The sequence below is a fragment of the Phoenix dactylifera genome, chromosome 6, assembly GCF_009389715.1.
Source record: "Phoenix dactylifera cultivar Barhee BC4 chromosome 6, palm_55x_up_171113_PBpolish2nd_filt_p, whole genome shotgun sequence".
Taxonomy (NCBI): Eukaryota; Viridiplantae; Streptophyta; class Magnoliopsida; order Arecales; family Arecaceae; genus Phoenix; species Phoenix dactylifera.
This window is the reverse complement of record NC_052397.1, coordinates 14,539,361-14,565,793: the sequence shown is the minus strand read 5'-3', so window position 1 is coordinate 14,565,793 and position 26,433 is coordinate 14,539,361. Positions and strand designations below refer to the sequence as shown.

Here is a 26,433-nt window from a genome sequence, read left to right as displayed (position 1 = left end):
GGAATCAGTAGAAGGAGGGAACTCGAATGATCTTTTCATCTCAGAGAAGCTGAAACAAACTCAAAATAACAGAAAAGCTGCTTGTTTAAGAGGCTAAGAGAAGTTTCTCTTCATTGATCTCAAATTAAGGAATCTAAAGAAGAAAACAATGTGAAAAAGATATGGAATGACTGGCAGAATCAATTTCAATTTTGCATTGATTACAATTAAACAGCATATATAATAGAACATCCAAAAAAATGGATTTGGAAACGGCCTCATGGATTTTCCTAGTAAAATCAATTTCAACAGCTAAATCGATGTAAATTACCTTATTCAAAATAAAAGAGAAAAACATCATGGAAACTAGAACAAGTAATATCAACTGATTTTTCAGTAGATTAATTATATTACTAACACAAATCCACTAGTCTCCGCTCCTGTTATTTTCTCAAAAAAAAAAAAAAACATTTCAAGATCACAATGGTTACTGAATATTTACAACATTTTGGATGGAGATTTTTTTTCCCAAAAAAATAGGGATAGATAGAGAAGTTTTTTTTTTAAAAAAAAATTATTGTTGAGGAGAACTGTTGCTTTCCAACCATTAGACTACCTGACTATAATTCTTTTAAGAATTACTTACACTGCCTTAATGGTTTCTTTGGACTGTTATCTCTGCTATCTATTTTCCTCTACTGCTATAGTGGATCAAGTTTTTTCTCCTTACTTTGGTTGCCTTGGGAAACCAAAGTAAGATGCTTTAGTGGAGATGCTAATGTTCATAGGTGGAAAAAGGCCTTTTCTCCATCGACATGCAAAAAAGATAAGGCGCATTTCTTTCCTGAAAACATAGAGTTACTTGACTGTAATATGGAAGATGATCCCACCTTGGCTGGTTGAAAAGATTTTGTCTAGTCATTGCAAATAATGATCACTGCATTTAGTTGCAATATAAGATGATCATTAGGAGAACAACATTACAGAATATAGTCCAGTTCCCTCAAAGCGTATAAAAAATAATATTAATGTTGCCAAGTATTCTTGTCATAAGATTGAGCATGCTATGTGGGGGCTACCAATGGTTGAGCAAAATAAGTTGCATGGTAATTAAAGCTAACTTAATTTGCCAAATGGATATATTTCAAGTGGTTGGCACCTCTCTCCTCATCAGCAAGTGCTAGAAAGAGAGGTCTGAGTTTGGTTCATGGTAGTGTTTTGCTAGCTAGAGAACCAATAACAAGCATTATGTGTTTTACATGCAAATGTAATAGATTATTGAAATATGTATGGGAAAAATGTTATGCGATATCAAGTAGAGCACCTAAGAATAGTACTTGCAGCTTTCCCCCCAAATGAATGGATATTGTTGAAAATAATAGCCTAGAGGAGGTGTGCTAGCTGAATTTGCTCTTTATTCACTGAAAATCATCTAGGTGGATGGTTGGATCATACAAGGAAGAGGGACCATGGGATCATCGCAGTTTTGTGAATTTCATTTATTTCAAGAAGTTTGGCACAAACTCCATTTCTTTTCTTATTTTGAGGAAATAAACATTACTCAAACTCTTGGCTCCATGGTTGCAACATTATCATGATCGTAATAAAACAGAGTTATAAATGTTCTAAAATTATGCAAGAATGGAGATGCAAAATGGTAATATATTTAGATGCTCAAAATACACATTTCCACACCCGTTGTCGTCTCATGAGCAACATAGAAATGGAGGATGCCCTTGCATCAGCTAGAATACAATAGTGTGTTTGGTTGAAGGTGAGCGTGTTGAGAATCAACTCTTTGAGAGGAAAAGTTAGTGATTTATCCTCAAACTAATTTATGATGATTTTTCTTTTTTTGAGAGAAAGAGAGGGTAGAAGGTTAGGCCAAGTGGTCTCTTAATTCAAAAACTTAGTTCCTTCATTTCACTGATCCAAACTTAGGAAAGTCACTATTCATAGAACTTCAGTTGATTGCATGTGAAGACTTGAGATGCATCCATAAAGATAACTCCTCACATAAAATCTTTTAAATGAGACATGATTTCTTAAGCATTTCGAAGAATAATATGATAACAAACTTTTTGATAGTAAACCTCAAAAGAACTCATTCAGAAAGAATCATCACCATGTAAAACTAGAAAAAAGGTTTTGAAGAGGAAGATAAAACTTAAATACTTGGACTTGTTTTATCAAGCAATAAAGCGTTGAGCCCCATGAAGTTGTTTCCTTCATGGGGAGGAAGCAGTTGTTGCATTCCAGATCTTAGAAGAGAATAAAAGATTTTCACACTCCTGTGGTCTTCATGATGAGGTTGTACATTTCAGGTGGACTTTGATTTGCTTGGATTCATTTCCCATGTTGTTTGTGACTTGCTCTTGCGAAAGTTTGTAAGCACTTATTCATTTTGTCAAAGAATTGGTTTAGTTTTCCCCAACCTTTTGCTCAAAATAATAATAATCAAAAAAAATTCATGTGGTCTTCTCCTCGCCATTTACACGACACTGAGGGCTGTCCCCTAATCCTCTTCTTCTGCTCCATTGATAGGCTCAATCCAATTTGTTTTACATTGTTCCCAGGAAAGTAAAGCTGGCCATATTTTCTGAAGTTTATTAACCATACAATTTCATTTCTAAATTGGAAAGACAATATGCTGTCACCATATATTGCTTGGATTTACAGAACGAATACATGATCTTGCGAACGTGGAGACATGCATGAGTTCAACTCAGTGATCTAGGAAAATAAATCTGGCCATTTCTTTTTGATTTAGTAATCATTTAACTTCCATTCCTAAATTTGGATTGTATGGATCTAAGCAGATCAAAGATCTAAAGGATGAGAACCTGTTAACCACAACAGGACATATGGATCAAGAGAAATTCTCTCCTAGTTAGTGAGCTAATCAACCTATTTATAGCACAGAAAGGTATAAGTTGATTTCCCATATACTCTGACCCAAAACAAAGTATTTCCTCAAAAGAACATCAATATACTCTCATTCTTGATAGCAGAGGCAAAAAAAAAAAAAAATCTATAGCAACAGCAGCAAGAAGCAGAAGCTGTACCGTACTCGAAAATTTTTAGGGGTATCACTATCTAAAACATTCTTTTATTAACCTGAAACAGAAAACACAATCCAATAATTGGATATAGAAAAACAAAAGATTAAGCGAACACAACTGCAAATATATCATTAACACAAGAGAATGTCCTGAAACACATTGACACCACAAACATATAGATGATACGCCAATAGTAATTTATACAGGAACCTAAGGAAAGAACTCAGCGCTTCTTCAAGAACCCCTCGGCCATCTTGATGTAGTCCCCTAAGCCACCCTCTGACTGAGCCTCGTCGCCCGAGTGAGCTGAAGAAGAATGGTGCTCCATAGTGGTAGTAGTGGGTGGATGGGTGGAGTGAGCTGAATTGTGGACTGTGGTGGCAGTAGATTCATGGATGTGGTGAGCTTCACTGCTCGAGTGAACCTCACCAGTGGGTGAGTTGGAAGAATGGTATTTGTGGAGATAATCCTCAGCTTTCTCCACATACTTTCCGAAGCTCGTCTCCTCGACCTTTCCATAATGAGAGGCAGCACCGAGCAAGTCAGCAGCAGCATCGGCCACCTTTGCCTTGTTGACCTTTTCAGTCTCATGGTGGAAGGTGGACATGGCAGCTTCACCCACCACCTTGGCACTGGAGAGGAGATCTGAAGAGGAAGGCTTAGGGTGTTGGGAGTGAGAGCTGGGCTTGTTACTTTTGTCAGAGTGGAGATCCATTGGCACCTGAAATGGGAAGTGGATGAAGATTTAGGTGGATGCTATGGATTTAAGAAAAGAGAACCAAGAGGATGACAGAGAGGAGATAAGGGGAAGGGCCAGAGGAGAAGACAAGGTTGTGGTTGTGATGTCTCTATTGCAACTGCATGTGGTGCATAAATATCCTCCACACATTTGTGTGGAAGCCATCAACCAAGTGGGTCCAAGAAGCTTCTGATGCAGCGTTGCCTGCGTGTCAGTTACCTGTATTCAGATTATTTCAACGCCCTATCTCTTTCACCCACAGTTTCTGACTTGAGTTAGGATGGTGATAAATGACTTTTCTTTGTTCTTTTTTCGTTTGGTTTTGAATTGTGCATGGCTGCCAATAGTGAGTTTTGGGGGTGGCCTTCCCCAAATACTTCTGTTAGCCAGCAGAGGAGAGATTTGATGCTAAATCTTTGATTCAAGAACTCAGAGACTTCAGCGCAGATGCTCGAGTAACAAAAACATTCCATGCAAAAATTTGTTGTGGATGGGAATGAAAAAAAAAATGGAAATTTTGGTAGGAGAGGCTATTTGGATCTCATGGTTTCAAGAAATGCCATCTTGGTAGAACGAAAAAGAAAAGAAAATTAAGTCATGGTTTTGTAGATACATTTGTAGGCACTCATGCCTCTCTTTGTAAAGTCTCGGTTTTCAGTCCCAGTGCTGAAAATTATATTTTCTATTTCAATGAAATCAACAAACACTATTTTGGATGCAAAAAAATAAAATAAAATCCTGTCACAACCTAATATCATAATTTCCAGAATTCACTAATCCAGTATCGACTTCATGCTTTAGCAGCTTATATGCTGACATAGAAGTAAGCAAAAACTAAGATTGTAATAATTGAGACACAACATATAGGTAGTGTAGGAGGAGCATAGGTGCACAAACAGGTAAACCCATTGAATTGATCAAACAAATATGTACATATACATGTACATAGACATATGTCCATGTTTACATACATAAACTTGTGGAGAATAACAAGAGAAGCTACAAGATCATAATAAAAGAACCATCTAATTTTCATCCAAAAATTCAGAAGAGAACGTATATGAACCTGTTTTTCTCCTCATAGGATTGACAGAAGAAACTCCAAACTGGATACAAACTAAACTTTAATGACCTAATCTAACCTACTCATAGAACAAAAATCTTTCCTTGAAAGACTTCCACCCTTAAGACAGAGGAACTAGCATCTCCTCAGAAACATAAAATACAAAGCAGTGAACACTTGTTCTTGGTAACAATGGCATGAGATTCATAGCAACAGCAAGTAAAAGAACCCAACTGCACCATCCAATACTCAAAAAACATTCTCCTTTTTTAAGGGTTCCACTATCCAAATCATTATCCCATTCAATCAAAGGTCAAGCATGACAAGTGCAAATAAGATATCAGTCACTTAGAATTCTTTCATCTAAGCCACTCCAAAAGACAAACAGAGTCTAAAAAGACATGAACACAAATATTAACTTGTACAAGTGTCCGAAGAAGGATTCAGTGCTTCTTCAAGAATCCCTGAGCCAACTTCAGGTAGTCCCCAAAACCGCCCTCTGAGTGATCCTCGCTGCTCGAATGAGCCGAAGAGGAATGGTGGGCTGCGGTGGTGGTGGTAGATGAGTGGGAGGAATGGTATTGGTGGAGATAATTCTCAGCTTTCTCAGCATACTTTCCAAACTTCTTCTCCTCAAACTTTCCATAATGCGAGGCGGCGCCGAGCAAGCCAGCAGCAGCATCGGCCACCTTGCCCTTGTCGATCTTTTCAGTGTCATGGTGAAGGGTGGACTTGGCAGCATCCGCCACCACCTTGGCACTGGAGAGGAGATCTTTAGGGGAAGGCTGGGGCTTGTGGGAGTGAGAGCTGGGCTTGCTGCTGTAGCCAGAGTGGGAATCCATTGGCACCTAGAATGGAAGAGCGTGAAGTTCTTCAGCCAGAAAGAAAGTTGGCTCAGGATTTGTGAGAGTTTTGTAGTTTGAGATGGGAAGAACAATATGAGGTTGGTGAGATATGAGAATAACAAGAAAGTTTTTGGGCTTTGGTGGGAATTGGGTGCTTAGGATTGATAGCTAAAGAGAGTTTTAAGGATTTGGAATCAAAGGAAAGTAATATGGGGAGAGGAATTTATGGGAGTTGAAAGGTTGAAGAAGAGGAGTTATGTGGGGAGATATCCTTGTAGTAGTTGGGGTTGTGATGTCTCTTTAATAATTTTATGAAGAACATAAATATACAACTACTCTCCACACCTTCGTGTGGAAGTCATCAACTAGCTCGATCCAAGTAGCTTCCTTGTCAGCGTCGCCAGCGCGTTAGTTGGAGCACGAAGTCCCAAGGAAATATTCACTAGCTGGATAATTTTGACGCTTTCTAGTAAATATAAAATATGCATAAAGTTGACAACTTCTATGGTCATACCTAATACGATATATTTATATGACTCTTTTTTAACTAGAACTATTTAGATTACTTTTTTTAATCCTCGTGCAGCCTCGCAACACTGAGAAGCTTTGTTTGGATCTTTGGTCAAATGAGGCCTCCTATTCTTTTATAGGAGGGACTAGGTACAATAAATGGCTAGGATTATATACAAATGCACGAATCTGATGTTTCGGAGTAGTCTAGATCACCCGGTCTAATATCAAACGGGGTATTTTATCTAACGGATCCCTTCATAGGATGGTTGACAGCCATGCTTACAATATCGGATCATTACCAAAGCATGCCATATCCCTCTTGTCATAGAATGAGTCATATGGTTTACTTCCGCTTTCACCAACTCTTGATCTCTTTTGTCACAACCCGAATCTCAACTAAAAGGTTAGTTCCATACGGGTCCATACGGGTTTCATTTGTTTGTTTATCTTAATCTTTAGAGATACAAGTTGGATTTTTGGAAGTCAGATTATGGCAGAGGTGTTTGGGCAAGAGCATGTTCAATCAATTTTTTTAGTTTTGTTGCATTCTTGCATCTGGATTTAGCTGATTTCTTCAACATCTCTAGTCACAGCCCAGGACATATACTATTTATGTCAAGTTTTTGCGGAATATAAATCTTTTCTCATTTTTTTTGTGGAAGTTATCAACTAACTCGATCCAAGAAGCTTCCTTTCCAGCACCATTGTGTTAGTTCCCTGTCTTTAAACTGTTTTGACTCCCATTCTCTTTCTCCAACAGTGGTTGACTCTGAAAATATATCTTTTGCATTTGTAAGTAATTATACATCATTAGATATTATAGCTTCAGTTAGCCAAAATGAAAGTATGTTTTCTTTTCTTTTGTTTTTTCTTCTGTTTTGGCTCTTTTTTTTTTTTTGAGACTTCGGAGGGGCAGACACAATAAAGTAGAAGTATCTCAAGACATTGTGATGTTCCATAATAGTTTCAAGCCATGGCTGCTGTATATACAGCCAGTATTGCTCATGAAACCATGGCTTTGAATGAATTGTAACCAACCTATATGGCTTAATGCATGATTTTTGGCGGAAGATTTTTACTGGATGAACTAGCATATATATATATATATATGTGTGTGTGTGTGTGTGTGTGTGTGTACATGCATATATACATATATATATACACACATATATATACATCCACATATATATATACACATACATATATACACATATACATATATATATATACACACACACACACACACACACACACACACACACACACACATACACACACACATATATATATATACATATACATACATACATACTGCATAGTCAGGCATCAACACAATCTAGATAGACCTTATTCTCATTTTTGCGGTTTACAGTAAAATCATATAAATCAAATACCCTTGTGATATCATTGAAATTAAATAACATTTCTTAACCAAAAGAAAGAATTCTAATTGTTTCACCAATAATCCCTACAAGAACATAGACCTGCACTAAAATGATGAAAACGGTTCCGATCCCTTACAACAATTTCCCTCTGATAGGCCTTTGAAGCAAACTTAAAAAATGAATGACAGTCCTTACATACTCTCAAGTTCTTCACTATCCGTATACTTGATCCTCGCTGTGTCTTGAGGAGCCCAAAGGCAAGTGCCAACTTCTCACTATGATGCATCAGAGCGCTCTCTTTCTCCTCTTCCTCCAAATCAAAAGAAACCATCTCAGTATCTGCAGCATAACCAGCTGACCTCAATTCCCTCTTCATATTTTCCAGCATTGCATAAATTTCATTCAATCCATCCTTCTTGAACCGACTCGTGACGACAAACTCATAGACCACATTATCGATTTCGACTGAACTACAGCCAGGGACCTTCCGAATTCCTGTTTGGCTCATCACCTCCCTCACTTTCCCAACATCACTCCACCTCCGATCTCGGGCTAATACATTAGATAGCAAAACATAATTCTCCCCATTGCCAGGCTCCAACTCAAGAAGCTTTTCTATTGCCAGCTCACCCAACTTGGTGTTCCCATGGATCCTGCAACCAGCTAGCAATGCCCTCCAAACAACAGTATCAGCCTCAATTGGCATGGTCTTAACCAGCTCATAAGCCTCTTCCAGGAAGCCTGATCGGCTGAGGAGATCAACCATGCAACCATAATGTTCAATCTTTGGTCGCACCTTAAACTCCCTTTCCATATCGGCGAAAAGCTTTCTCCCTTCTTCGACACATCCCTGGTGACAACAAGAACCTAAAAGAGCTAAAAAGGTCACTGCATCAGGCTCGATATTCTCTTTAACCATCATATAAAAAGCCTCCATGGCAGCTTCACCTCTCCCATTCATTGCAAACCCCAATATCAAGGCATTCCATGAGAAGACATTCTTCACTCTCATCGCTCTGAAAACCTTCAAAGCCTCATCCACCACCCCACACTTCATGTACATGTCGATCAGAGCAGTGCCGACAAACACATTAAGCCTCAACCCATGATTTCTTATATAATTATGAATCCACAATCCTTGATTCAAAGCTCCCAAATGGGCGCAAGCCGAGAGGGCACAGACCATAGTCACTTCACCTAATTCGATGCCCGAAGCAAGCATTTCAGAGAACAACTCATGGGCTTCTCTGAATCTCCTATTATGAACATAGCCCGTTATCATTGCATTCCAAGAAACAGAGTTTCTGTTGGGCATTTCGTCGAACAGCTGCCTTGCTTCATCTATACGAGTAAAAGTGCAGTACACGCTGACAAGAGCAGTGTTTGTGTAGACGTCGGAGCCGAAGCCCAACTTAACGATGCATGCATGGGTGGGAATTCCGAGGCACGGGAGATTTAATTGTGCGAGGGACTTGAGAAGAGGAGGGAAGGTGAAGAGGTCAGGGGAGATGGCCAATTTGGTCATGTGGGTGTAGACTAAGACTGAGTGTAGACAGCGGTTTGAGTTGGTGTAGGATTTGATCAAGGAGTTGCAAAAGTCAGTGTTGATAAGGTGGTGGAATTGGGTGAAGAGAAGTGGGAGAGAGTGAGAGTGAGAGGAAGAGAGGGAGAAGTCTATGAGTTTTTGGAATGAGAGAGGGGTGAGGGGGGTGTTTGTGGTGATCATGTGGGAGAGGACTTGCTTTAAATGATGGAGACCTTTGAGGGATTTGATTGAAGGGGGTTCTGTTGGAGTTGTGATTTGAAGTGGGATTTGGGTTGGGGGAGAAGGTGATGAAGTGGAGATTTGGAGGAGGTGGATCCATTTTGGGACAAGGGTTGAGTTGTTGTGGTAAAGGAGTGGTGGTGTGAGTGGTCTTGGCATAATCCCTTCTGGTGCCACACAGCTTATAATTTTTTATAAGGGTGGTAACTAGTAATCAAATGTTACCCAAGAGTTTTCTTGGAAGGACGGGGGTTCTTTATTTAATCATTTTGAGATATGTGAAAATGGATGAATGAAGATGTTCGGAGTGCTTTAAGATCTGTATAATGATCGTTGCAAAAGAAGGTCAATTATTCTTTTACATAAACCATTTTATAAATGACACTAATGGTGCTGAGAGAGTTCTTAAATTGGTGCTCTAGAATTAGAGAAGGCTCCATTGATAGAGATAGCATTCTAAAGTTTGTCATCATATGTTCCTTTGAGTACCATTGTTTTGATTGTGTTATATTTTCATAATGTAGAAGAAATGCGTTAATGGCAAATTCATGGGAGATTAAGGCAATTGCATTCCGGAATGGTAACATCAAGCACTCATTAATTTGATAACCAAGAAAATGACAGCACATGAGAATGTTGTCAGTATGTCAACATTATGACATCCTAATGAGCTCAACAGAGGAGCCATTTCTGTATAAAAAGGGGATGTGCTTATAAAAATAGTCATCTCCTATTTTTCTTTGCTGGTTCTTGTGCATTGGATGGATGGAGGGAGGGAGGGAGATGGGGAGTAGGAGACTCTTCCATCTCCTCCTTGGAAAACCATCTACCAATTTATCATTCACCATCCCAGGCACCAATAACAGAGGCTGTAGATCCCAAAGGAGTGCAATCTGAGAACACAGCAGCGAGTGCCAAGACCTGTTTGCCACTGCATCTGTGTTCTCAGGTCACCCCTTTGGGTCACCTTGTTCTCTCATTGCAGAATTGCTATCTCTCTCATTGCCCACCAACATGCTGCTTTTATGGATGTTGGCAGGATTCCTGCTTGTGTCTTTTAACTTCTCTTACTTGTACATGGGCTACATTTGCCCAAAGAAATTTTTCAAAGAAATCAATTAATCTCTCATTCTCCTTTTGCTGGTATTTTGCAGGAGAGCAGGGTTATATATCAATTTGAATTCCTCTCTGGTGAGCAATTTTGCAGCAGTTATGGTTTCTTTGATAGCCACTGGTGTTTGTGTCCACTTCAGCTTGCAAAAGTGTGCTAGTTGCCATCAAACAGGAGAGCTTGCATTAGATGCTTGGGTTCTTGTATGTTCCTTTTTCTTTTTTTTTTTGCTAAGGATTCTTGTATGTTCTTCATTCCATTTTTTTTCCAGAGATTCTTCATCTTAAGATAGTCTTTTATATTTGTAGAGAAGGGAACCAACTTGCATATCAAATTTGTTGAACTTCATTAGCTCCATGTCTATGGCCTGCCACATTGAAGGAAACCTTCTGCGAAACACTTGCACCAGATCTTGCAAATATGTCGAAGAGTCAGCAGTTTGTCAGCTTATTTTATCACTAGAGAATTACTTTAAAACTTAAAGAGTTGGGTATTTAGGGATTCCAGGTTTGCAAACAATTGTTTGTCTGAAATAGGCATCCCTGGGCCAGAATACCAGGATCAACCTCCTGTTTCAAATATTCCACAATGCCTTCTTTATGACATAGTGGAGACCTTTTGATGAGATCTCATGACTCAGAAGCTACAAACAGTTAACTATATAATTTCATCTACACATATTTTCAGATGCCATCCTTTTATTTGAATAGAATGTGTAGCCGAAGCAATTTCAGGTAACAGAAACCTATAGCACATAATATTCTTTTTTTTTGAGAGAGAGAGTGAGAGAGAGAATATAGCACATAATATCCACGGAATAGACAAGTACCTGATCTGTGAACAACATTATCAATAGGTTGAATACTTGAAACATTGATTGATGGTCGGAAATTAAACAATGGCCTGAACAAAAAATTAATAGATGGCCTGAAGATTGGAAAACTTTAGCATTCATTGGCCACTGTCGAAAGTTGTAATTTTCTCATGGCCAGTTACCACGAAAGTTCATAGCTGTGAATGGTTAGAAAACTTAAATAGCAAGAGAAAAGGCAACCATTGGAGAATGAAGAGTATGATCATGATCATTATCATGATGGAGCAGCAATATAGTGTTTCATAGGCTATCCAGAGACCTGACTTTCAGATATTACAAAACTTAGAAGTTAGATCAGAGCGAATCATAATGAAGACAGTTCCTCCAATAATAAGAAGGCAATGCATCAGTACTTCCATGCATCTGCTGACACACATCGTCCGCATGTTATTAAAAACTTCCTGCTTAATGGAACAGCTCAAACCATGCTTTTTCTGTGCTTCCCTGTATCTAACATATTCACCTAACTTCAAGAAAGAGTTTTTCATTAAGTGCACTATGGCAATTCTTGTAAACACAAGGCACCAATCGCAACTTTGAATACTGTTGCAACACTCAAAAAAAGTATATCCGACATACAACCCAACTAGAACAAGACTATCAAGTAATCTCAATTAAGAAATGCCATGTAATTCATACAATACAAAGAAGATTATGAGCTGATAATTTCTTCATTGATCAGTGATTGACTATCTAATCTAGTCTACAAAAACAGCAGTCTGCTCCCATTTGCTCGCAGAGAGTGCATCAACTTCCAAATTCGAATATTCTAGCAAAGGAGTCATCCACATTCGAAATCCTAAACAAAAGCATACATGGAGAAAATGAGAATTGCAACCAAAAGAATCATATTAGTGAAATCATCAGTGCTGATGTAATACGAACAAATGGCATGCTGACACAAATAACTGCTAGCATAACTCCTACAACAGGAAAATCATGAAATCAAAATTACATTGCGATATGCCATATACTCTAGGAGAGAATATAAGTAAAATTTGAGATCCTTTTTTAGCACCGCTTGCATTGCACAATGCATAGTTAATGCCACAATGGTTGGAATACATCACATTGCAGATTCAGTATCTAAGTATTCCATCTCAACATGGATTCCAAAATCCAACAAACATATTTGTCAGAAGTCAAAACAGTAATTCCCCCACCTATGTATTGGAGTCTATAAAATATCTGATGTCATAGAATCCAGATCATGCACACAGCTAGCAACTAATTTCTCTTTATTACCGTATGATGTCTAAATATTGTAAAAAATGTATTAAAAAAATTGTTATCTTTTTTCCCTCAACTAAAATGAAGGGGTTTTACCAATCTTCAGGCCATTGATTAAATTTTGGTTTATTTATCTATGTACTTATTTACTGGTAAACAAGATGAACATTTGATTAATTGAATTTACCATGCATGATCAGTAAACCAACTAGAGTGTACAATTACACATGCATTTGTCCATCTATTCCACTGAAGAGATTATGAGATTCATTGGGCGTTCTCATCTGCCTCATTCAGCATTCTAGAAGTCTCCTCTGCCCAAATAACTGAATCAGTAATTAGTCAAGGCCAAATATGCCATCCTAAAACCACTAGGCCAAGAGTTCTTCCTTTCCTTTCTCAAAATTGTTTTTTCATATTGAGGATTTAAACTGTGCCAGCCAATACAGAATAGAGAACTTGCAATGATTCACTTGAAGGGCATCTAAACAAACATATCAATGAAAAACACAAAATATTTTTTCCCAGAAAATATACCAGGATAGTGTTCCATTGTCAAAGCTAAGCATCAATGTTTCTTATTTCTTCTCTTTTCAAACTTTCCTTGCAAACTTATCCACCTTCCGTTTTGCATACTCATGAATAATGCTAATGGTACTCTCTCTATGGCGCAAGAAAAATTCTGCATGTAGGATCTGACTTTCTTCAGGTGTCAAATCACCATGCCGACCCTGCAGATAAATATACAGATTCAGGATGAAAATTTTATTCAGCATTCATGATCAAATAAAAATGTTTTGAGTGATAGTAATCAAGATATAAAGCTGGTTGTTATTATTTGACAGGAGCATTTTAGCTTATTTCCTCAAAATCTCAGTAGAGTAACTTTAAGTTCTGTTCACAAATAACTGCTACCGGGCTTTGGTGATACATCATTTAGACACTTCAGAAAGTAGATATTATATGCGGGCATGACTGATGATTTATACAAATAAATAGGGCAGAAACATGGAAAAAAACATCTTTATTTTTCAAGCTAAAAAATAGAAAATGAACATATGATCATCATTTGGCTCTGAACCAGATATATCCTCAAACAGCAAATAAAGCACTACCTAAGAGAATGTGCTGTTACATTCTTTACCACTGTTTTCCTTCAGGCTTAATTAGAACAGCTCGTGAGTTGGAATAAAATAAAAAAAAAGGAGGGTCCAAGTTTGAGAATTGGCTTACTGATCCAATATGGTAGCCTCTGACTTCCCAGATGGTTTTCTTGTTTCATGCAAGGCTCTCCTATTTGACTGGTATTGATCAAGACTTAGACACCAATTACGAGGGTCACACATCAAGTTTGATAGCCATTCAAAAATATAAACTTCGACATATCTTACAACTTATCCAGCCAATCACACGGATTGAACAGATTGTAAGTTAAAGCTAGATAATTCATTTAATAGGCAGTAGGAAGCTATTATAATATGTTGAAAGAGTAGAAGGGCTGAAAAATGTCAAATAATTGACAGTTTTTAAACAAAAAAAATAAATCCTTCCTTCACTTTAAGGGCATCCGTTGATTGGATTCTCAATTTGATTACATGTAACATATGGTACATAGCATCCAAGTTGTGAGATATCAATATCATATGCAACTTTCTTAAGGTTATTAAAAAAAAATGGCGAATTATTTTTTGCATAGCTTCAATTGAGGGACAGGTATATTAACATTCATACCAGGCGAGAAACCCTGTCACATACAGCATGGTGCATGAGAATGCCTGCAGCGACAGAGACATTGAAAGAATCCACCATGCCTTTCATTGGAATGCTACAGTGCAAGTCAGATAGTTGCAGAGCATCATCACTTATACCCCTGCAATCAGACATGTGAAGGATCTGATAAGAATACAAATCATTTCAGAAAAAAAGGAAAAATTAGTCACATAGCAATGATAGCCCTAACTTTTATAATTGTTGAAATAACATCTGAAAAAGTGGTTCTAAAGCTTATAATGAAAAAACAAAAAAAAAGGACTCATAAGCTTATGTCATTCCTTAGAACAGTTTGTTTGGTATCTAGCAGAGTAGGAATCATGATGTGGAAAAAGAACAGCAAGACAATGACAACTATCACCGAAACTAGCAATACGACAATGTTTGAAGAGACACAACAGCCTAGTTTTAGGTGCAAGTGGAGACCAAGCTAATTGATAATAAAGATGAAAAGTATCATCATTGATGATTTGCAAAATTACAGTTATGAATAGAGAAGCAGCAGTACAACCAAGTGAAGAATGCAAGAATCCAGAAAACATATAAGCAGAAAAGTACTGTCCATATTTTATTCATGCAACAGAAAGTGGAACAGTATTGCCTGATGAGGTATCAGAAATTCTTATGATGAATTTAAAAAACTGGATATCAAAGACACTTGGTAAGGACTGGCATATCCTGAACTCTACTTCAACAGCTACATGTCAATCGGATAAAATCTCAATCTACAAATAGTGATTCCTATTGAATACTAATTGTTATTATTATTGTGTTAAATACTAGAGACCATGTTAAAAATAAAAATTCAAAAAAAATCCTAGTCAATTGAAAACTCAAAGCAGAAAGCATTAACTTTACATGGAAGCACTGACCAATAAATGCCGTTAGGACAGGCCCTGGCCTTGCACATTCAAAATTATAAGATCATAGCTCAAACTTGGTCAAAAACTGTAGAATTCAAGCCATAGCTTACATCAGGCTATAACCACCGAAACTTGGTCAAACTTGGGAGATGCAACTGCTTTTGGCATTATCACCCATTTATACTATCACATTATGCCCAACAGGATCATCATTAAGATCATAAAAGAAACCAGTTTCTTTCAAGAATCATCAACTCAAGCTTCCTTTAAACAGCTTTAATTCATTTGAGCTCCTTGTATCTCATTTTTAGCACTAGTGCTATTACATGCAGCATTATAGACTATAATATTATGAAATATGCTTTGTTTTGGCACCTCAAATTGCTGACTGAATTTTGATTTCTAGAATTGAAATATTTGACAGATAGTCTCTTGACCTACGTCAAGAATACTCCCAGAGGCCAGATTTTGAAACTTACATATGTTCATTTCCAACAACTATAGCAGTAGGACACGACCAATCCAACTCATAAACAGAAACCTACAAAACAGTCAAAAAGTCATTTGTGTATCTAAGAAACAAAAAATTTTGAGCAACTCATTTTCAAAAAAAGAAATGAAAATAACAAGAATATGCATTTACATGCTAATATGGCATTTATAATATATGCATCTATTGCTTAACTTATAAACATAATATAGTTAACAAAAATAATTAACATCTCAGAGTACAGAAATTAGGTAACTTACTGGTAAGATTATATGTTAACAGCAAAATCCTAGACCATATTTAGCCAAAATAAATAAATAAAATTAGAGTTTGTTAATTTTTACATAATTAGAATATTAAACTGACTTTATATCACCTCCTAGGTCAAGTAAGAATCTATGTTGGTTTAATATCTATCTGGAAACTGTTAAACATGAATATATTAAAAAATGGCGACATGACGCTAGGTTGACCTTAGAGCAGATTCATTAAAAGAAATAAAATGTATGCTACTTTAGTTGATGTGCAACAAATGGGAGGTGTATATATATATATATATATATATAATTTAGTTCAAGGGTATTCTTATATATCGAAAGCATCACATGGATGATGCATTCTGTGGTGAGCCAAATTGCAAATTATGGAACATAAGCTCCATAGGATGGTAAAATTGGTGCAATCAGAGCTCTAGTGCACATTTGGAAATGTATTACATGTTAAATAACAGTTCATTTGCATGTCCTGCTAATATCAGTTCAAATAATAACAATTCAATGAGGGAAGTCTAAGAATAGTTTTAATTCGCTAACTTACCAAACAACAATTTTGTAGCATATAAACAACTCTGACCTCTAATCATCAATGACATTTTGTTTACTGCTGGTATGGTATGATAATCAAACACAAATACAAACTCTTAAAAAAGAATATTGTCATGTGAGGGGAAAAAAGAAATAGATTGAAAATGACATGAAACAGCTATCAATACCGAATCATTTCCCAAATGAGTAGTTGCAATGCGATAACCACGCTTTCTCAAAGCCGTGAAGCACTGCATTGGTGAATTCCAGAGCTCGATGTCCAGCCACTTCTCAGCACCCATGCTGACATGGCGATTATCTCTATACCTGAAGCAGCATAAATTATATTTCAGTGTCAGCCACACCGTCTGAAGCCAGACAATCTACACATTACCATAGAAAAAAAAATCAATTCTTACGTGTTATGGGGCTTGTAACTTGTAAGGTTCCTTAATCTCAAAACTATCAAATAAAGACTCCATTTTTATGATTTCATATGGAGAAGAAAACTTTTCAGACCAACCCAACTCCTTAACATTGAACGAAAAAAGAGTGCTTTCACCTCAAATTATGCTGCACCTTTTTCGGTTATCGCTTGAAATCACATGAACCGATTGAATCCCAAGAGCATCTGCCGAACGGAGCGCAGCTGACACATTCCCATAATCTGTCAGGCCTTCAACCACCAAACACACCGAATAGCTCCGATTCTCCACCACCCTCCTTATCCTCTCCTTCCTCGCCTCCAATATATACGAATCCAGCGCCGCTATAATCTCCTCGCTCCTCAGCGACGCCGTCCCAGACCTAAAGAGATCGAGATAGGGAAACCACCGGGTCCGCCCTTGCTCGGGCTCCAACCTCCGATCCATCTTCATCAGCCGCTCGATCCGGTCTCCTTTCGACAGTAATTCCTCCACGGTGTCCTCCGACGAGTCTCCGGAGTCGTCCAATCGATCGACGGCGGCTTCGGCACAGTAGGGTTGGGTTCCATTGAACCTTAGACCTAGGAGGCCAAGGGGGAAGCGGAGAGGGGAGGAGGGGAGAGAGGCGAAGCTAAGAGCGGAGGAATTGGAATGGAGAGCTCTTCTGGGTCTCCGAATCTTGGATTCCAAGGAGAAGAAGGAGGTGCGAGCTAGGGTTTTGCAGGCGCTCATTTGAAACTGGGGAGGAGAGAGACGGGGAGCGCGGGGTTCGGATAGGGTTTCGCGTTCGACCGTTAATGGTGCTCGGGCGAGGTGGGTCTGGGTTATGGGCCGGTCCTGAACCCGAACCGGTTCATGTGGTACGCGGTCGGACCGGACCATGCCGGCAAGACTCGGGTCCATCCTTTCCCTAGAACCAGACCTATCTCATTATCATATCAAATTTGCCAGGGAGACCCATGCACTTGGAATTTTTTATCATGACCCTTAATAAATAACTTTTTTATGAATAAAATAATTTTTCTATCGTTTTACATTAAATTTCTACAAAAATATAGCTCTTACCATATAAATTAAATGTTAATTTTTTTTGGAGTATTAACACACAAAAAAAAGGGTAACAATGACCTTTTATACATTTGAAACAATTATTTTTTTAACACGTATAGTCAATATTTTAACAAGAAGAGTATTGTATTATTGTAAAAATAAGATGGTTTGAAAGGCATACATGCAAACAGTGATTTAAGAGGGTAAATATAGGATGAACTATATTTTCATGGATGCATATGGAGACAGCTTTTTCTGTTTTTAATAAAAAACAATGATTTGAACTATTAGATATTGATACAATGGCTTATTTTTTAGAGAAGAACGCATAGATCGACAACTAAAGGTGCATTATTTTTTTTTAATATATTTACTTGTTAATTACAAATTAGGTTTGATTATCTAACGTAGCAAAATAGATTTTACAATAATGTTCATTGCCACCAATTGATGCATTCTTACAAAGGATTGTGAAAAACTAGCATGCTTCTCCAATTTTCGCCAATTTAAACCATCCTAAAAAAAAAAAAAGAGACTCTTTTTGCTTTCTATAAAAAAAGAGGTTGCACCAACATCATTGGGCCATTCCCATTTCCAATTGTCATTAGTGCCTGAAAATTCATCAAAATCTAGTAGTAATCATGAAGGACCCTAGATATGCTAACTAGATGATTATCTTCACACATTTGCTTACATAAATGATGCCACATCCATGAAAAATGCTTTGATTGTCTAAGCCCACTCATATTTAGTTGATAACTGCACAATCAACTAATTGCATCAATTCTAGCAATGAAATCGATCTTGTTATATCATGTGATAGATGAACTTTCCATATGCACATAACCAATCTCCTAGCACTATCAATTTCCATATCATGAATGTAGATGACCATTTGTTTATTTTTTGTGCAGATTTACATCCATAAAGAAAATTTATGCATGTGTCCGCCTGAGATATAGTTGTGTATCCTCATCCTTTATTTACCATTAGTCGATCAAGATCAAATGCTTGGCATTTAGCAGTAGTATTCTCCATATAAATCCATTAGTGTATGGGCATTACAATCTAGCCTGTAATTAAAAATGTTAGCCTCACCTTATATTTATATTCCCACCATTGCCATATTTCTCTTCTCTTTCTTCATACAATAATGTAGAGAGAACCAAGGTGAGAGCTCCTAATCTTCACCACCACAAAACCCTAGTAATTATCCTTCAAGTTTCAATGTTTACATAATTTTTAAAAGCCTCGATTTGACCTATTTCGATATAGTATTTTACTTGAAAGTTCTCACAACCTTTTCGGTTCAGCTCATCATGATTTCTTGACCATATAACATCACCCAATTTAAAGATGGTGATTAAATGGTTACTGATGGGGGGCAAAATGGATCGTCCAGCCCACAGCTAAAAGGCCGCCCAGTTTCGGCCCAATAAACGTTAACGTCAACCGGTTGAATCCTCACTTTGGTCCAGAGTTAGTTCGACTTCGAATTCCGCCAAAAGTTCTACCAGCTTCAAATATTCGCCGACTTTCCTGCCCAAGTTCGGAGTGCCTCCAGTATTCGCCGACCCGCTCCGATCAAGCTCGGGGCGTTTACCTCAGTAGTACGCCCCGACCTTCGAGCTCGGGGCGCTCCACCTCGATACCTTGATTACTCCGGCCATACCTTGCTGTAATTGTCAACACTCTACCGTTCTAAAAAACGGGCAGTACTACATGCCACCAACCAGCCTAAGCTGCGCGTCATCCGGCTCAGAGCCACGCCCCCTCATGATAAGGGCTGACAGTGCCTCTGCCACTTGGGCCTCTCCACCGGGACTATAAATAGCTTGGTTTGGTAACTTATAAGGGACTTTTTGGCTGAACCAAATTTATCCCATTCTAACTTGATCATCGGAAGGTCCTTAGCAGAAACACCGGTGAGGTTTTGTGCAGGTTCGTGGCCGTCGCGCAGGCATTGGCTCCCGTCTCCTTCTTTCAACAACCGGCGGCTCCCTCGACTCTACCGGCGTGGTCACCCTCGGGCCAAATTTGAACCACAACAGTTACCAAGTCTAAAGAATATAGAGTTGAACTTTTCTGTTCTTTATTCACGTTATAATAATTCATTACAATGGGAAATAACAGAAAATAATACAAATAATAGCTACTATTATTTTTCACATTATCTATCCTAATAACAAATGTGGCCTGCCGGAAATTGTTGCAACTTTATATTACCAATATTTAAGATGATAAAGAAAATGAGAGAGCTTTTTAGATGTAGCCAAATATTTAGAATTCGTTTGGTTCGAAGAAATAATTTTTTCTCTCGAAAATATTTCTTTTAGGATACTAAATTCTAGAAATATAATGCCTGAAAATAATAGTTGTGGCAGATTTAGTTGACTATAAAAAAGTGGTGCATTATATAATGACTTATGTTTGATCGGACATCTATTTTTCTAAAAAAATATAAAAAAAACATCTATTATATCATTAATAAAAAAATATTTATATTTTTTTAAAATATAAATATTTTATTTTTTAAAAAAAATACTATTTTTCTATCTCTCGGTTGAAAACTCTAACTAACTAAAATAAAATAAAATAAATAAATAATAATAATAATAATAATAATAATAATAATAATAATAAATCCGTCGCGAACCAAACGAGCCGTTAATTCCCCCACTTCTTCCCCCTTAACCCGTGCGTGAAAAAGCCTATCGTTTGTTACATGTGGTTCACGGAAACCCACCAAGTATCATCCTGTCTTCTCTCTCGCCAGCACTCCATGAGAAAAAGCTTCAGTCTTTAACTGGTCGCCAGCTCAAGCATCCAAGGCCAGCTGCAGGGAAGAAGAAGCCATACTCTCTTCTTCGTCCATGGCCTTCTCCTCTCCCATCTTCGCCGGCCTTCCGACCGTCGCAGTCTCCGTAAAGGCCTGCAGCACCAAAATAAACGGTAGAGCTACGCGACGCCAAGAATCCAATAGGTTTCTTTCGGCCTCGCCCATCTCTCTCCCCCGTTCTCGAGCTCTCGAGGTGGCTATTCCTTTGGCCGCCTCCGCTGCCATTCTTCTGTGGCCCAATCCAGGTATACTCTATTAATAGCTTCAATTCCCTGCCCGTGGCTTCCTAAAGTTGAGAACTTTACTTATTCTTCTAGTTATTTTTTTTCATAGATTCCGAGGATTTTGCACCTTTTTTATGATTTTTTTCTTTGATTTAGCCGAATATTTGCGATATTGACTCGATCACTTTCAAAATTTGACGTGAATATAAGTTTTTTTTGTTTTTGTTTGGGGGTAAAGGAAACTATCGATTAAGTTCTGCTTTTTGACTCTGAAAGCTAATATTCTCTGAGTAATTGATGTTGTTTGGTGATATTGGTTGCTAAGATCATTGATTCATTGAAATTTCTTAATATTTTATGGCTTCTTTCAACTTTTGTCATTGATAGACAAATGTCTAGATACGTGAGAGGGTGTTAAGTTATATAACTTAGTGATTTAATTGTGCGATTTTGATTAATTTTTTATGTGTTATGGTGATTTCAGTGAACTATATAACTTAGTGACTTAATGGTGCTATGTTGATTAATTTTCTTAGTGTTATTGGTGATTGCAGTGCATGCTGGGATTCTCTCAGGGTTCTCAGGTTTGGAATCAATTCCTGGCCCCCAGCTACCTCAAATTGATTTCCTCAACAAATGGAATGGTTCGGCTCTGCCATTGGAATGAATACAAGTTCCCCTTTTTGTTCTAGATATCCAATCAGTAATTATATATTTTTGCTTTTTAAAGAGGAAAACCAGAAGAAGTACGCTGAGTTTGACAAAAGATTCAAATCATCTACTGTGCTTAAAGAACTCTTGGAGAGGTCTAAACTGAATAAGGAAAGGTAATATCATCAGATTGTCTCGCATGATAGGAGCTTATATGATAAGCTGGTCTATATAGCATACGTTAATTACTGTTCATATCTTTATATGCATTAAATATGTAAAGGATTCACTTGTCACAAGGAGCTCATAAGTATTTCTGAGCTAGAATTTTTTGGAACATGCCAGTCAAATTTAATCAATCACTTAGAATTCACTTGAATAAAGCAAGATTATTTTTCAAAGCATTGGTATCTCCCATGCGATACTTGCATTTGTTGCACTGGACATAGACCAATTTAATCATTGTGTCTGCAGCTACGGGTCTTAGACTGTATTTAAGTGGCAGCAGAAGGGGCAGAGTTGCTAACCTGAAGCAATATGCATTATTTCCTTCGAAGTGCAAACTTCCTATGACCAAATATGTTGCACTTTCAGCCTAGACGGTAGGGTTATGTGGCATCTTTAAAAAACCTGTTAGTGATATGATGCCATCTCCTGTTCCCATGCCATGATGCCATTGCCAAGAGGGGCTATGACAGGCATTTTAATTTATTTGCTAATGAGCCCATGGACAATACGTCAGTCCTTGAAATGACATAACCATAGTGTTTTTTCAACTCATAATGGTGGAAGATTCTTGGTTGTCCATGGCATTAGAGGGTTGATTCCAGCAGCATTAGTGGTAATATGGTTGTCAGACCTCTTATGTATTCCCATCTGACCATTATTCCGGCAGCAATTTAGCAGCCAAGATTTTCAGCTTCTGTGAAAATCTTTTTGCAAACCCATCATGCCTGAGAAAAAACTTGTCCATTCAGCACTTGGGATGCTAAGTCTTGTTTCCACTCCCACTGCAAAGATGTTCCTCAAAAGCATCTCAACATGATCGATTATGTTACAAGAAGACTGATCCTTTTTTTTTCCGGGGAACTTATGATTGTTTTTACCTTTCACTCACTGTGAGAACTTATAAATGCAGATGCACCTACAATAACAAAATCTTTGTGTTAATATTGTCAGGAATCGGAGGGAAATTGAAGACAAGTATTGCTTGCGTGGTGCAGAGTGGGGTGTAGGAGATTGCTCCACAGAAGGCATGACACAAGAAGAAAGAGACGACTTTGTTGGATTGTTGAAAAAGAGAGTTGGAGGAGACTAAACTAACCATGTAACTCAAGTTACAGTATTGTAAATTTAAGAAAATTTCCATTTGCATTAAATTTTCTTCTTCAACTTTTATATCTATATATTACATATATTCTATTAATTATTAAAGTACGATGCTGTAAATGAAAAAATCTTCGTTTAGAGGTTACAATTTAGTGAAAGAGGGAGAAGTGCTAATGCTAGCAGTAGTATGGAAATTGGAATCCTGGAGGGCAGGCAATTCAAGTTATTGAATGTGAATGTTATATTTTAGTTTTCTACTTCACATCATTATGCAAGTATCCTCGAATATTACTTCATTTATTTATTCTTTTGGCACAAGCAGATGGATAAAAAATGTACTTCAAACTTATAGCAACAAACATTTGTACTAAGCATCATTGAATGGTCCTAAGGGGGATTGATGGGTCAATGTTATGGATCCTCATATCAGTTGTACGTTTATTGGAAATTCTGCAAGCCAGTCCACTTCGACTTACCTGGATCACCCTTATATAGTGCATGAATTTTACATTAGAGATCTTGGATCACAATTGATGCCCTCCAGTTTATATGGGATTTAATTGTCCTTGCTGTCAAAAGTGTTTCTTATTAATAGGTTGATCTGTATCAGTAGCCTACCTGTGCATCCCTCATTTACACACTGAAAATTGCTCATGTAGTTGATTTCACAGAGTCTGCTTAATTATATTGTTCTTTCTTTATAATTTGGATTTAATTTATTTTAATTACTTTTCTTTCTATTTTTGATAAGAAGCAAATATATTGCCTTAAACTGTCTTGGGGGCCTATTGATATATTAATTTACTTTACATGAGACAAGTACTAGATTTAATGTTACTTTTATATGCTTCAAATTTTATGACAATTATAAGATCACATTATACGATTCCGTAACTTTGTACTTTATCAATCTGCAGATCAACTAGGTTTTTGACTTGCAATTATGTAGTGTTAGTGGATGGATTGACATTGTTCTGCTTCTGGTTCCTTTCTTGAGAATGCCACGCACTCCCCACCCCTGCGACCCCCGCCCCCTCCCAAATTTTCGAAGAGAGGTAACTTGAGGTTTACTTGCCAATATCCTCAAAGATAAACAGGACAGGCATTTTTCTATAATCCAGTATTAGCTGATTGTTATTGAATTGGGCTCAATTCAAGTGGCTTCATGTTATGATGAAAGATTCAGATAATGAGAAATTGTGATTGACATGCTTCCCAAAATATGCTGTTTTTATAATGGCAATGACCAACATTGGTCTGATGCATTTGTTATTACTACTAAATCAGTTTTATTGCTAAAATAATTTTACCATTTGTTTGATGGATGACACCTACTCTTGTTGTTGTGTCTAATTGTTTCAACTTTTAGAAGTTCTTGATTTTATACTAATTTTAGATCATTCTGCATTTCATCGGTTGGATGCGTTTGCTATATTTTCTGATATAGACATTATATATGCATATACATCTTTATAAACATAGATGCAGTTTTGAACTGGGATTGTATAATTAGGAGGTCCAATCCCCTTCATGGAGACCAAGTTACCTGAAACTATTATTACTCCTAATCTCTCTCTCTCTCTCTCTCTCTCTCTCTCTCTCTCGTATGTATATTTTCATATTATTTATAAAAAAATTTGCATGATGGAAGCATGTTAGAAAATGCTATTTTGTTTGATTTAAATTTTTGATGCAATGCTTTGCTTTGAATACATAAAAAGCTATGTACCAAGAAGCCTTATCGTATCAATATGGAGCTAGCTTTATGAATTAGGTATGTGAATGTTTTCGACTAGCTATAAATTCGATGTCAACATTATATGAATTAGTGATTGATTCCCAAGCAGGGAAACTTCTTATTTGGTGAGAGAAATCTCTATTAAGATGCTTTAGAATAGATACAACTCAATACATCAGTCCAAGCTAGATCCTCTAGCTCAGTGGGAAATTCATCCAACCACAATTTAGAGCATATATTCTTTGGTCATTGATCTCCTTCTGGATAAATGTGAGAAACTTCCAAGATTGCGACCAAGTATAATAACTATGACATCAAAACGAAACATTGCTGTGAGGATTGCAGCCAAACCTTAAAACTCAAAAATAGTTTTCCAGAAGAGATACAAAGAGAAATTGAAGCATTTGGTCTACTCTACTCAGCTGTAAGTCCCCTAGGTTAGGGGAACAGATCCACTACAATCCAAGCCACAGAAAATTAATTACTACAATTCGAGTACTAAGAGCATAGAGCATAAATCCTCGACGATACGAGATGTAGGAAACTTTATAATCAATCCATGAAACATGCATCCGTAGAATTCTACTGTGGACTATGAATCTATGATAATAGGAAGACTTGTCAAAGATTTGATGAATCTGTATCTTAAGGCTCACCATATCCATTTTAACGTGGGCAAGGTTGCAAGTGATCTCGCTGGTCAACGAAGCCAAAGCTGCGTGCAATTGATCTCATGTCCGTTGAATTAATTTTTCCATGTGCATCTTAAGATGGGCAAGGTTAACCCTTGAAGCCAAGATATGCATTATTTTTGCTAGCGGATGGAGCCAACTGATCACACGCTTCTGTTTACATGCTAAGAGAAGAAATTGACCAATAATTGGTGGAAATAAAAACAATCAAAGAATGTAGTTTGTAATTTGAGAATATAATCAAAGGACATGTCGAACCAATGGTTTCACGAATGCTGATGAGGAAGACGACTTTAAAAAAAAAATAAATATAAAATTCTAATAGAAGTAGTGATGTGATGAAGGTGAAAGTGGGGCTAGGGATTCGTCTTACTGTAAGAGAGGATGGATAACTCGCTTTGGTATGCTTCCATAGAGGCTTTTAACGACCCTAAGTTCAGCAGCAAGGAGTTGTATTTTTTTTAGGGTAGCACATCAATTTTTGCCGCTGCTACGATCTTAGGGCAGCGACTAATTTTCATATAACTGAGGAAGAGAAGACTTCTAATCCCCCTTAAAAAGCATCAAATCTCACTTGTTCGAAAGAATCGAAACATATCGAAATGATACCGACCGTACTTAATGATGGTAGGAATCACCTGTTTACAGCCTGCTAGTTCCAGCTCTGAAAGGGCAGTGAGATTCTTAAATAGGTTGAGCAAAGTTACAATCCAGATCACCACGACCTTATATTTGATTCTTCTGATGATGAGGGTAGAAGGCCATCTGGATCATCATATTTTTGATGGCTTTGTACATTGATATAAGTGGAACTGGCATTTGATGATACGATAACAAAAACTGCGCCAGGCTGCTAAACATACTAGAAGCTGCAGCTGAACCTGTGATCTTCCATTTCATTCAATTCCAGCTAACAAATGCTTTCAAATACTTGGTGCAGTTTTGAAGTAACTTGTGATTGCCCAACATTAATGTAAAACAATCTAACATGTT

The 26,433-nt window shown here is 37.4% G+C and overlaps 5 protein-coding genes and 1 long non-coding RNA gene across 9 annotated transcripts; 2 read left to right on the top strand and 4 right to left on the bottom strand.

Moving 5' to 3' along the window:
• Positions 1-3,066: 3,066 nt before the first annotated feature.
• Positions 3,067-3,857, bottom strand: LOC103710224 (nodulin-related protein 1). Its single transcript, XM_008795877.3, has one exon. The coding sequence runs from the start codon at positions 3,754-3,756 to the stop codon at positions 3,265-3,267; it is 492 nt and encodes a 163-aa protein (XP_008794099.1). The 5' UTR covers positions 3,757-3,857; the 3' UTR covers positions 3,067-3,264.
• Positions 3,858-4,666: 809 nt separating this feature from the next.
• LOC103700508 (nodulin-related protein 1-like) lies at positions 4,667-5,997 on the bottom strand. Its single transcript, XM_008782441.4, has one exon. It carries the CDS (start codon positions 5,683-5,685, stop codon positions 5,287-5,289), a length of 399 nt encoding a protein of 132 aa, XP_008780663.2. The 5' UTR covers positions 5,686-5,997; the 3' UTR covers positions 4,667-5,286.
• Positions 5,998-7,656: 1,659 nt separating this feature from the next.
• On the bottom strand, positions 7,657-9,111 carry LOC103710216 (pentatricopeptide repeat-containing protein At1g08070, chloroplastic-like). The gene has a single exon (XM_008795863.3). It carries the CDS (start codon positions 9,109-9,111, stop codon positions 7,657-7,659), a length of 1,455 nt encoding a protein of 484 aa, XP_008794085.3.
• A 975-nt stretch (positions 9,112-10,086) lies between these two features.
• Positions 10,087-11,087, top strand: LOC103710209. The gene is made up of 2 exons (XR_604589.4): positions 10,087-10,665; positions 10,771-11,087. It is a non-coding gene; the product is annotated as an uncharacterized LOC103710209 (long non-coding RNA).
• Positions 11,088-11,800: 713 nt separating this feature from the next.
• Positions 11,801-17,707, bottom strand: LOC103710198 (tRNA (guanosine(18)-2'-O)-methyltransferase). 2 transcript variants are annotated; one of them, XM_008795847.3, is made up of 6 exons: positions 17,072-17,707; positions 16,681-16,819; positions 15,679-15,740; positions 14,298-14,436; positions 13,104-13,297; positions 11,801-12,135 (listed from the first exon to the last, which is right to left on the bottom strand). In XM_008795847.3, exons 1-5 carry the CDS (start codon positions 17,647-17,649, stop codon positions 13,160-13,162), a joined length of 1,056 nt encoding a protein of 351 aa, XP_008794069.1. In that variant the 5' UTR covers positions 17,650-17,707; the 3' UTR covers positions 11,801-12,135; positions 13,104-13,159. The 2 variants fall into 2 exon arrangements, with proteins under 2 accessions (XP_008794069.1, XP_026661895.1); XM_026806094.2 differs by lacking the exon at positions 11,801-12,135 and having other exon boundaries at positions 13,161-13,297; positions 14,290-14,436.
• Positions 17,708-20,678: 2,971 nt separating this feature from the next.
• On the top strand, positions 20,679-24,335 carry LOC103710183. Of its 3 annotated transcripts, none has more exons than XM_008795836.4 (5): positions 20,679-21,051; positions 21,585-21,674; positions 21,761-21,857; positions 22,861-23,008; positions 24,008-24,335. In XM_008795836.4, the coding sequence occupies exons 1-4, from the start codon at positions 20,841-20,843 to the stop codon at positions 22,997-22,999; spliced, it is 537 nt and encodes a 178-aa protein (XP_008794058.2). In that variant the 5' UTR covers positions 20,679-20,840; the 3' UTR covers positions 23,000-23,008; positions 24,008-24,335. The 3 variants fall into 3 exon arrangements, with proteins under 3 accessions (XP_008794058.2, XP_026661883.2, XP_008794050.2); XM_026806082.2 differs by lacking the exon at positions 24,008-24,335 and adding an exon at positions 23,928-23,945; XM_008795828.3 differs by lacking the exon at positions 24,008-24,335 and having other exon boundaries at positions 22,861-23,162.
• The last annotated feature ends 2,098 nt before the right edge of the window (positions 24,336-26,433 follow it).